The sequence below is a fragment of the Argiope bruennichi genome, chromosome 9, assembly GCF_947563725.1.
Source record: "Argiope bruennichi chromosome 9, qqArgBrue1.1, whole genome shotgun sequence".
Lineage (NCBI taxonomy): Eukaryota > Metazoa > Arthropoda > Arachnida > Araneae > Araneidae > Argiope > Argiope bruennichi.
The window spans coordinates 96018697-96031335 of NC_079159.1; the positions used below are offsets into that span (position 1 = coordinate 96018697).

The 12639-nt window shown below is 31.6% G+C and overlaps 1 protein-coding gene across 3 annotated transcripts in view; it reads right to left on the reverse strand.

Annotated features, from left to right (window-relative positions):
- Positions 1–5053: 5053 nt before the first annotated feature.
- Positions 5054–12639, reverse strand: part of LOC129983879 (putative inorganic phosphate cotransporter) — a 79863-nt gene continuing 72277 nt past the window's right edge. For all 3 annotated transcript variants that reach the window (XM_056093559.1, XM_056093558.1, XM_056093557.1), the window contains 3 exons: positions 10686–10841; positions 7710–7795; positions 5054–5301 (listed from right to left, as the gene is read on the reverse strand). In XM_056093559.1, the coding sequence (XP_055949534.1) occupies positions 5119–5301; positions 7710–7795; positions 10686–10841 (425 nt within the window). In that variant the 3' untranslated portion in view covers positions 5054–5118. The remainder of the gene's footprint in view (positions 5302–7709; positions 7796–10685; positions 10842–12639) is intronic.

Below are 12639 nucleotides of genomic sequence, written 5' to 3' on the forward strand. Positions count from 1 at the left end.
TCATTTTTTTAAAAAAATTTATTATGAAAAGTCGCACACAGGTAATTTTCTAAAATGTTATTCAGACGAAAACGTTGTTATTCGGATTGTTAACAAAGTTATTCAGACGAAAATCTGATGGGTGAATGTAAAATGGGATATGTAAAAATAATAATAAATGAATATTGTAGTTCATTTATTATGAATATGTGATATTAATGTTTGAACGAATACTACCAAGCATATTGGGTGAGTATGCGAGTTTCTATGGGAAGATAGGCTGTGACACTTTTACTTGTTGAATTATCATTTGGCTACTTACATGGACTTGAAATTATAAATTTTAAGCATTATATGAGTAAAATATCTTTTTTTTTTAAAACTGCAGTCTTGATTTTTTTTATAGCTAATTTTTAAGCTAATGAGCTTTACTGCTAATTTTTAAGCTGATGAATCACCCCTGATATTATATTATTTTACGAAAGCATATTGCCAAGATATTGATTTTGTCTAAATTGCATTCCTTTCTAAAACCATGCTTATGTTTCAACATAAACTGCAATTATCAAAATACGTAATTAAAACTTCCTGGCCATATAGCTATGAAAGAAAGTTCACAATTTAAATATTTTATCCTGATAAACTTCTGCAGACAGATAATGTCTGAAGCAAGTGCATGTTGTTCAGTGTGGTAAATAAGAAAAGACACAATTAGTGAAAAAAAAAAAATGTATAGCTAAATAAAATCTTGGTGAGTGAGTTCAGAATGAACACCATAGGCCACAATACATATATATTCGATCAAGTAGGTCGGTATGCCTAATCTGTGATGTGATAATAGGGCAGCTATTCATGGTGAGCTTTGTTTACCTTTTCCAATTTAGGACGAATCCTTTTTTCAGTCGCACATGTTCATGATTTTAATCGCGAATATCTCTGCCATTTTTACAGATAACTCAGAGCTGCTTGACTTTTTATATACTCTGATATTTAGCTTTAAAAAAAAAAAGGGTTGCGGTGGCAAGGTCTCTGCTTTAGAACCGGAGGATTTGAGGTTCGAGATAATACCGAAGAACCATTCGAGCTAAAAGTCCTGTCATTGGTGTGGTGTGGAAGTTTGAAAGGGGGTGCTGGCGCAGGTGTCGTCCTCGTCATCTGACCGGGATTCAAAATTACGAGGTCCGTCCCCAAATAGTCCTATTGTTGCTTTTAAATGGGACTTTAATATAACTAAACTAAACCAAACTTAGCTTTAAAAAAATGTCATAACGAAATATTGAAATCGTAAATCGTTTGCTAAGCCATTGATGACGACTGCAGGGTGGGGGGCAAAAAATAATATATTTGGGCAGCACTTACATTGGTTGTACAATTCACTGAATTGTACAAAGTAACATAAATAATATACAAATGAGGAAAGACAGGTCTGAGTTAGAAGAAAAGTCCAGTAAAGTCAGTAATGGTCATTTGATTTAAGATCCATAAAAACAGAATGTATTGTATTAAAAAATATTCACTTATTAGTGAATGATTCAGGTATCAATGCGACATTTCTTAGGAGATAACGTGATTGGAGACTAGGAGTCAACTATTCGTTGGGAAATTTTAAAAGCTTAGCTGTTTTGTCATTTAATTGTTTTACTTATATTAAGAGACATTTTTGGTTGCATAATTTAACTTTTTATTTTGAAATATAGTATAGTAGGTAAGGATGCTTTTACTGTAGAACGTTATTTAGAAATCTGCTAAACACTAATAATCTAAATTTAACAAAAATTCTCATTGCCAAATCTTTGCGAAGAATATTAGCTATAACTAAGTAACACTGATAATCAAGTTGGTTGATAAATTTGGTCACTCTGTCTGAAACATATTGTTACAAATCTGTGATTTTGTTATCCGGCACGGCGTGCTGAGCTTGGCGACCGTTTGGCGACTGAATGGATAACACCAGAAAGTTCGAGAAGTTTCATGATCCATCCAGTAATAACAGAGATACACCCAGGTACGCCCTGATTGGTCTGAAGTTTCTAGTCCCGCCTCCCGGAGCTATAAAAGACAGACCTCTGAAGCTGGAGAAGGAGTGTGTGTATCGGCGGAAATTGTGTGTGTGAGAGTGGTCGTAGTCGCCGACGAGTAAAAAGACTAGAGGATTAGCAAGCAAGCAAGTTGCTGAACTATTAGAGATTAAATGCATTACGATTGATCGACGGTATTTTGCTGTATAGAAAAATTTCGTAACAATATCCATTATTATGACATAGCAGATATTTGGGTGCTTATGTATTAACTGCATGTCATTGGCGAGCATCGTTAATAGCCTGATGATTAATCGCCAAATTGAGGACTAATTGCAATGCCATTTTTAACGATAATTTGTTAATACATATATATTGGCATTCCAAATAAAAAATAATTTTTCCTCCTCATCTCTTTAGTTGTTCTTTTCTCTTATTCAACATTGGCCATCCCTTTTCATACCGGTAACTGAAGCTTTACTGAATATATGAAAAAGTTTTGATTTTGTAGCAAAGTCCGTCATATTCTTGAATCGTTTGTCATATCCCTATTTTTTGTATAAAACCAAATGAAGTAAATTATTAATCTGTAGACAGCGAAAGTAGAATATAATGTGCTTAATTCCTGCCAAAGTAATATTTTATATTTAGCTTTATAATAAACCATCTTTGTTCTATTAATATGAGCCTACTTTTAAGAAAATATTGTACAGATATTCTTATTTTATTTACATCGAAATGGTAAATATAGAAAGTTAATCTAAGAAAAACATTTTATGGGAATAATGCCATTCTCCTCTTAACTGTAGGATTTTCGAAGGTCAAACATTCCTTCGGAAATGCATCATCAAGGTCCAAATGTACAGTCTTCAGGTCTGACACATTTCCGCGCTTGTTCGTCATATATATAGGGTCTTTTGCAAGCACATCCACCGCGTCGACAATCCAGGGGGCAGACGGGCGGTCTCTTCTCAAAGCATGTAGGCATACAATCTAAGTAGCATTCTATATAAATGGTATTTTCTGGGCAGTCTAGAAAAGGAATAAGTATAAATGCATTCTTCTGAATATTTGTATGAATTTCAAATCCAGAATGACTTGCTTTTTCTTCGCCGAAAATGATACATTGAATGAAACTAAAATGGTATTTGTGTATAAACTGCATGCTACTAGCAAACTACTGCTGATTTATTATTAGTGAAATTGTACACTTAACTACAACAATTTTGTAAGAAATGAAATTGCTCAGCAAATAAACATCGATTAAAGAATTTATTTATGTTGTGTTTTATAGTTAAAAGTATTTTTATGGCTAATAAAACACTAGTTTTATTTTTAAGGTAAACTATGAATAAATATTAAGAATTGCAAAAGAATAAATATTAAGTTAATTTATTTTAATTAAAATAATCTTTTCAAGAATTTTGTTAGAACAGAAATAAAAAAAACGTCTGCTCGGGTTTTTAAAAATCGTTTGCCTTTATTTCAGTTTTTCATTTTAATATTAAATTGTCATTCTAACTTAATTTTTTGAGATATATTGTTCTTTTCGAGGATTTTTCATGATAATTTGATATGCGAGGGATTGTTTAAGAATAGGTGTTTGATGATTAGAATGATCACAAATTTTATGAATATCACGAGAGAATTCGATGCTTACTTGGCGGAGTGTATATATATCTTGGCTATAAAATGTTCATATTACTGGAAATTTCCACCATTTATTTTACAGAAATTTCCAAATTGTTCCCTACCCAAATAAACGATTAGTTGAACTGAGTAAGTGTATGTATTCCTTAAAATCTCATGAAAAACATTCATCTCTAGTAGCGAAGCTATTGTGTTATTTATCGTTGTTTTGTATTGTTTGTTTATTCCCGGAATCCTTAATTTCACTGTGCTAAAGCCCTATAATGTGCGTGTGCCTTTTAAGTTAAAAATTTTGTTTCGTACCTTCTTGATTACTGAAAGTAACGTTTGCACAATTCATTTTTTTTTTCTTTCAGTTATTTGGAGAAACAAAATTTGCTATGTTCAATGAGCGAACGAAACTATTAAGTTCCCGCTACTACAGGATGTTTTTTAAAATTACAAATTTTGTCCAGTGCCTTCTTCCGATACTGAATGCATCATGTATTGTAATAATTTTATTGCCAAAAGCGCAGGTCTGTGCATTTAGTTAGCAGAAATTATTTCAAAATTCAAAATATTCCCATAAAGTTGGGAAAGAAAATTTTCTAGATGAAACAATCCTGATTAATAAAGTTCATAATTGTAATAAAAGAATCATATATTTATTTTGAATTATTGTTTATCGTATCAGCCATCTTGATTGGCGACTAGGTGTTGGCATCCTTGGTTAAGTAAAGGGCACCTTAAACTAAAATTACATTAGCATTTTAATTTAATTTTTAAACCAATAATCACTTATTTTTTTAAAATCTGTCAATTCGTTTAGAATTTTGATGGTACGTGTGCAATCAGCAACAAAAAACGCAAGGCGAATTGTTATTGTACAACTAGATTTACCGGATTGACGACAAATTCAAGAAGATATTAAAGTATATCTCAACCAAAATAGTTTAATCATATAGAATTTTGCTCACAAAAATAAAATTAATCTTACCACGTTTGTTGGCTGTTGGAGCAGCTAAGCTTGAAACAACAGAGATAGCCAAAATATAGAACACTGAATAAATAATGTTACTGTTTACAATCATTTTTACATATAAAAATGTATTATCATTTCGCATTCTTGAAACGCGCACCAGAAAAATTGTTTGAAAATTAAATAAGCTTTTTTTTTAATCCAAGAATATTTTACAAAAGCATATTCCGTCGTTTTATAATTGGCGGAAATTTTAAAAACGAAATCATGCATCTATAAAATTTGATAAAAGCAAATGAATTTTTGAAGGAGATTTTGAACGTGTTTTGCTGTTTGTTTTCTGCCGATCTAAAGTTTACTTAACGCTCCTAAATAGTTTGACCACAGAGAAAGAGATGGATGCTTCGCTTCGTATTATTTGGCGAGTTAAGAAACAGATACCAAAAAATTTAAGTAGGAACAAAACAGCTTTAATAAAAAACTTTTTAACTTTCAAATAACAACAAGAATAGTTTAGGGATTGTTTTCGGGCTTCTCCGTTTTTGTAAGATCGACACTGTCCTCCTCGTCGGGCTCTTCGTCGTATGTACCCCACTCCTGTGGCTCGGATGTTCCAAAAACGCAGTATATCACCGTCGTTAATAGGACAACACCGATGGTGCCATAATACACATACCTCCACTGAGCCATGGAACGCTGAAAAAGAATGCCTCTTGAGATCTTTGCAAAAAATAGGATGTTATAAACATTTCTAATTACTTAAATTCAATTCTTTCAAAAAATAATTCGTATTCAAGATATTTGAAATTTGCAAGATTCGTGGCAAGAATTAACAATTTGCAACCGTTTCTTTGTCTTATACTTACAACTAGTCTTCTTTAGCAACTTTTAGGTTTTCCCAACTGTTAAATGAATTATTCGGGATACATAAATTTCATTTTTGTAATTTAATAAAATTGAAAAATTCGATTCAAATCAAAATCAAACTTTATGTGAAAAATTATTTTCTATCCCTATTTTCGTTATAAGGCGAAGGAGCACATCAAAATTTCTTACACATCTCAGTCAAAATGGAGCTAAACACAGACATTCTATATAATAGAAGTAATAAGAATTCGAGGAAAAAAAAAATTCTTCAAATAAATTTCAGATTACCCTTCCACTGGTTTCGTAATTAACTTTCTTCTTAATTCACATATGTTTTAATCAAAATCATCAAACGACTGAATTTACTGTCAGTCATGCTATTAAGTCGTGTTTTTATATAACGATTTTTAGTAACAAGTCATCTTTGCAATGTTAATGTTATTCTACTTTGATAATGTCTTGAAATGTCGAATTGATTCAATGATATATAAAGCAGTGGAAGTGCTTTCCTCGAAACTTTCTCGAATTCTTTGCAGTAAAGGCATACCAAAATAAAATTGTGGGTTTTGTGCAAGAGCGTGAACGCCATGAGTGTCAAGAGTTTTTATTTTCAGAGTCCGGCACATGACAATTGTATTGCTTCGTAGATTGTTAACTGCAGGCCTTTGGCGACAAATTGTAACGAAAGGATCTATTAACGTGTAATCCTTAGCCAGTTTTTGGTAATTAATCGCTAGGGCGCGGTTAATGAAAATATATTTTGATGGTATTTTTTTCTGATCGATTGCAACTAAAATCTGAATCGAAACTATAATTGTAGTCATTAGATGACACACCAAATTTCATTTATTTAAGCCTTTGAATGCGAGTTGTTGCGTCTATATGTATGCAGAAGTGCAGCTCGGCAAGCATTTAATGCCTGGCCAGATTTAATACAGATCAAAACTCCAATGCTAAATTTGTGTACCAAATTCTATCCATTTAACTATTTTCATGTGATGGTAATCGTGTTAACTTGTGCTTTAGACAGCTGAATAGACAGACTTCCTCAGAATAGACTTGTTCGAAATTTGATAATGTAGCAGTTGCATTACTCTTATCTTCTCTTTTGGATACTAGATGGTGATACCTAATTAGGCCATCCCATATGTCATCACATAGTGCATTGCGATTGTAATTAGAATGAGATGTGATGCTGAACTGTGAAGCCGCGCGCGTGAATGTCTTGTCTATGTGTTTGTGCTTGTTTAGTGTGTGAATGTGATTATTAAAAGAAAAGTTCCTAAAAACATTCGTCCTGTTGCTTCCTGCATGGATCATAATAATTTACATATCCTCACAATAGAAATTTTCTAATATGGTGTGAAAATCATAACAGATTTCAACCGTCTAGTTCAAAGCGTTTTAGAGTTCTTATTCATAGACAGACAGACTAATTCTAAAAATATTTCTTTTTCTTGGGGAGGTCTGGAATATGGAGATAAGTCAAAATCTCAATTTCTTTGACGATTAGAATACTTTCTGTCTGCATATTTCGAGTATGAGAAAGTAACAAGTTCATCATATTTCTCATCATTAATGTAAGCACAATCTATTTATTAAAAAATGATTAAGAAAAAGTACCAGTTCCAACTACTTGTCCGATTTTTATAATTTCTATTTAAATGCAACTTCATGGTCCCTAGATATAGTTATCAATGGTCACCTTTTCCCCATCACACTCCGTTTCCAAGATATCGTAAGAACGCAATATCGCTGTACATTTTCTATTTCACTGTAAATTTTCTATTTAGAAATAAATGAAAATTCCCCAGCCTTGAAACTCTATAGTGATTTCCTCAATTTTTTTTTTTTTTTTTTTTAAATGAAAGCTGATAAACCCTAGATATGTCATCAGTGGTCTCCTGGCTCATTCGTTGTTCGTTTCAGAAGGAAGATTAGGGTATGCTCAAGTCAAACAAGTGTTTGTATGTCGGTGTCATTTACGTAATCAACAGGATACTGCTCGTATTTTGAAATATTTTGGTCTTTAGTAATATAATGTTTTAATATTAAAGTGCGTTTTTTTAAATGAACCTTTGCTAATCCGCTGCTTTTATTAATTCGATCGTATTTTGATTTAATATCCGCGAGATTACAGAGAGATTATTCTATGTTTTTTCGTAAACGGTGCGAGTATATATTTTTTGTGTCCCAAAGTTCATATATATGATCTAGTATTAAAACAATGCATTTACCTCGTATTTTGTAGTGAATCCTACCAATGCAGGTATGAGGAAAAATGGTATTACACCCACGAAGTTGAGGATACCAGATACAGTACCTGAAAGATCAGAGAAGTTATTAGATTGACACGTATAAGGAAATTTAAAAAAACTTAGTTCAAGAAGCACTGAAAAAAAAAAACCTATTTCAGAGTTTAGCGCTCTTCTTTTAGAACAGTCCTAATCGTTGTTTAGATATAATTTGTCGCTTTTTTTTTGTTGTTAGTGCCATCACTAGGATTGGGCCATGAGAATTATCTCTACTAATGGTAATGATTACGATTAGATTTAGAAAATTCCTGTATGATATTCTGTTAACGGAATATTATCTAAAAAATTTCTAATTTCATTGTGGGGTCCCAGACAAACGGGATGAATGATGGTATTAATAAAACAACATAGATATTCAAGCTGGGCCATGATACGAACTTCGCTAATAGGAAACAACAAATTATGATACGCCTTTGTATTATACTGAACCCTTAATTTGCATTTAAAAGCAAAGCGAATTTTTAAATTAAAATTTACTGCATTCTGCCAATATTTACTTTTTCACTGCAGTCCATGAAACAAAATGATTCTGAGCAGTATTCATAGATACATTGAGGCAGATTTAGACATTTTGAGACCTTGACACTTCTTATTTCTCATTTTAAGGAATACGAATTTACGACAGTACAACAATCTAATTGCGCAAATTATAATATGCGAAATCGCATCAGATAGCAAATTCTTTGAAAAAGTTCTCCAATGGTTTGTTATTGATTTCGCACCCTATTATCATTATCATATTTGTATGAAATGTGCTTTTGTATTTTATTATATCCATGTTATGCATTTTATCTGGTATATCTTTTACTTTATTCATTGCCATTATGATATGTTCCGAAAATTATTTGTTTCTGTATGTTTTGACCTACTTATAATGGCAAAAGGTACCTATAAAAACAAAATTGCTACGATATCATCACGATATTGCGTGGGATTCAGAAGATCGGAAAAAGTTGAGGTCTTATGAAATAGAAGGTTTAAGAACAATAATCAAATTTGTCCTAGAAATATTGATAAACTTTCATTTTAAACCTCCTCCTTGAATACGAAAAATCCCATTTTTGTATTGTCATTCCATTGTGATGCGCGTGGATAGAACATGGGACCTTGTGGTTCTCATCCCAGTAACATGACCACAATACAAAAGCAATTGCCCGTGTAGCGCAGCTGTTAACTGGCTTATAAGCTTTCACCACAGACTCCCCTCCAGTGAGTCGGAGGTGAGACAAACGATATGGCTGTTGAGTGGTGATGTATTAGCCATTGAATCTAATGAGGCTTTATTTGAGAAGCGCCAAGCGTTATGGCTAGCGTGTGCGGGTGAGTGGTTGCTGTTGCTACGTCAAGCGAATCTGACGACTTTGTGTTGCTGTGGGTAGATGGCGCCACAACAGCTGTACGAAGGTTGAAGGTTCATCGCCCGAGTTCACCAATGTATCTGATTGGTATGAGCGAAGATAGAACCTGGGACCTTGTGGTTCGCAGCCCAGTAACATGGCCACAATACAGAAGCAATTGCCCGTGTAGCGTAGCTGTTAACTGGATTATAAGCTTTCACCACATCATATGGAAACACAATAAATACATGAAATTTGACATATTTCTATCTCTACTTATAATAAAGACGAATGTGTGTCTGATACCATTCTACAGGTTAGATTGCTTGGCCTAAAGCTATCAGACTTGGTATATATATATATATATATATATATATATATATATATATATATATATATATATATATATATATATATATATATATATATATATATATATATATATATACATATACTTTGGGAAGTGCGATGTGCACCTCTACATAAAGAAAGGGGAGTTAATATCGATTTAATTTCTTATGTTGTTTTTAAACGCATGAACTTTTAGTTCGCCTTTCTCATAATAAAAATGTCAAACCAAGGCCAAGGGGATGAAAGCATTAGATTTCATTGAAGTTTAAAAAGATGATCATTCCTGATGCTCAAAAAAGTTAGAATGGATATTCTTGGGTATTTTTTATAATGTTATGTACAGAACCGAAAATTCGGTGCTATTGAAAGAAATCAGCGAGTTGAATTTTGCTTTTCATTACCAGATAAATATTTTTTTTAAAGTCCAATAATTCATGGAAAAAAAAGGCTTTTTAATGAAAACAGTATATAGTGCGTCATGCATGCCAAAGTGAATTGATAACGATGGGATGACGTATATTGATGAGCTTTCTTTAAAAATGCTTCCTTCTTCGTATCTGAAGAAAATCTGAAGGAAAAAAGAAAGTCTGCAATCCAATCTAAATTTTAGATAAAGAGTCTGCAATTTATCCTTTACATATACATATACATATTATAAGTTGAGTACATTCTCCATTCAGAAAGAGAGTCTTTGATGTTATCTCTTTCAAATTCAAAATAATATGTCTGCGACGAAAGAAACTGAAACGTTTCCACAACTTCTGATAAACAAACACACACATTAATGTAGCATTTTCAAAAGAAAAGAATCTTTATGTAATCCATTCCACTTTGCATAATACGAAAAGAATAAATAAACAGAAAGTCTGTCTAGTTGAAATTGTTATCCTTCACATCTAAGAACTTTTAGGATAAGAGTAAGTGCCAAACAGTATTTGGCATTGTTATATAAAGTATCATGCTAATTGATTTTTATAGGACAATAATTTTATTTAAAAAATAAAAAAAATTTACTTTATATATCAATGTCAGGCATTTTTGAAGTATTTTTCCTGAAAAATGGCATTCAATATTGATCAAAACAGATACTGATCTGACCTTCACGTTTTGGATTTTCCATGCCCTCTAAAATATTTTTTACTAATATGGAATGTTATATATGACATCACAATGAAATTAAATCACAGTGAAAGAGAGTGTTGAAACTGACCTGAAAGATTGGGTGCAATATCCACGCCACCCATGCACACTCCGAACGTGATGAAATCGCCAAGTAAACCACCTACTGTGAAGAATATCGTGTTTAGGACTGGATTGCAGCCCGCTAAGAGAATTGCTACAAAGCCGGCACAGGAAAAAACAGTATCTGAATGGAAACAAAACGTGCTTCTTTAAACAGGAAAGTATATGAATAGTAATAATAATAAAAATTGAATTTCTAGCCCTAAATATTACAGCATAATGGTTTACGCTTGATTCTACCATCTTTATTTAATTTTATTTATTATAAAACTTATTCTTAAATATAAAACAGCGATAAAGCGGCGCAGACACATACACACAAAACGCATTTAATATGGCATGTGAATATAATTCCAATAACTAAAACAATAAAAAATATTTTAAAACAAACGTAAAAATACTATTTTTAAAAATTAGAAAAAGAAACTGGGCATAACTAAAATTGGTGCCTTTGCAAATTTATTTATTTATATTTTTAAGTTGGTACAAAATAGTTGTATGCAACAATACGCCTTAAAACCATTGAGCAAAAATGTTAAAACATCAAACAATTTTTATTAAAAACCTAATTAAAATTTTAAAAAATTCCTTTGATAGTCTATCCTTACTACCCAAAAGGTAAATAACTACATGTCAAATTAAGTTGCCCTATTCCCAATTCTTTGCCATTTAAAGGCGTTTTCAACTCAGCCATGTCGCAATTAACAGGTAGTATACCACTTTGTAAACATCATGTTAATATTAAATAAGGAGAACTACTTCAATAAATGTAACTAAGGAATATAAAAATTATTATAAAAGACTGAAATTCAATTTATATATGTATATTACACATAACGTGGAAAATATATAATCTATGCTCTGTTTTATGAAGTGTAAAGAAAAATACAATTTAAAACCCCATTTTTTTAAAAAATTTTGAAAATTTTTTCTTGCAGTCATATTCGTGCATGATCGTATTTCACATAGATCATAATACGAGGGACAAGTGTATTTCTATTATTTTATTTGTTTACTTGCCACCTTTGGCTGCCAGCTATTCGCATATCACATATTTATCTAAAATAATTGACAAAGCCGAAGAACCATTCCCATAACCACTATCACCAACTGATTTGGGTAATTTTTATTTTATATGAAATTAAGTCACCAGTGGTCATACGAAAGTCAACTTTCATATCAAGTAATTAATGCTCTTCTGTATAACCACAGCTTATTTCCGAATTATTACAAAAGTATTATTTCATTTTACACTTTTTCTGTGGGAAATTCTAAAAGAGTTCGCCATTCACAACTATTAAATAAAATATTTAATACAGATTTTGCTAATTTTTATTTCATAGCAAGGCTCTCATCAAGAGTTGTTTACCCCTCCATCTCTGGAATTATAGATGTTATAAAATATATACACTAATATAGATTAGAATTATAAATATTATTAGAAAAAAATTCAAAAAAAACTTAAAGAGATTGCAACTTCAACATCTAGACCGATTTTACCACTTTTCGGTCCAATCAGTTTTGCTACTTTGCAAGGACAGCTAAAAACAATCAGATTGCTCTATCATTATTTATGATCATATTTTAAAAATAGCATTTTCTTTTGATTTGTTAAGACGTATTTCATCAAAATTCCTCGACATGACTAAATTAATATCATTAATATGGCCGCCAAGGACAAGTGGCATAACTAAGTTTAATTTAATCATATCAGACAACTTTAATGAAATACATATCACATCAAAATATAAATATAATAAAAATATAATTGCAATTACATAGTAGATTGCATAGTAATGATAAAGCATTCTGAATGCATAGTTATACGTAGAGATAATACGCATTCAGCTTACTATCTCTACGTGCATAGTTGCTACGCAATGCTACATATAACTATGCATACTACGCAAATGCATAATTAT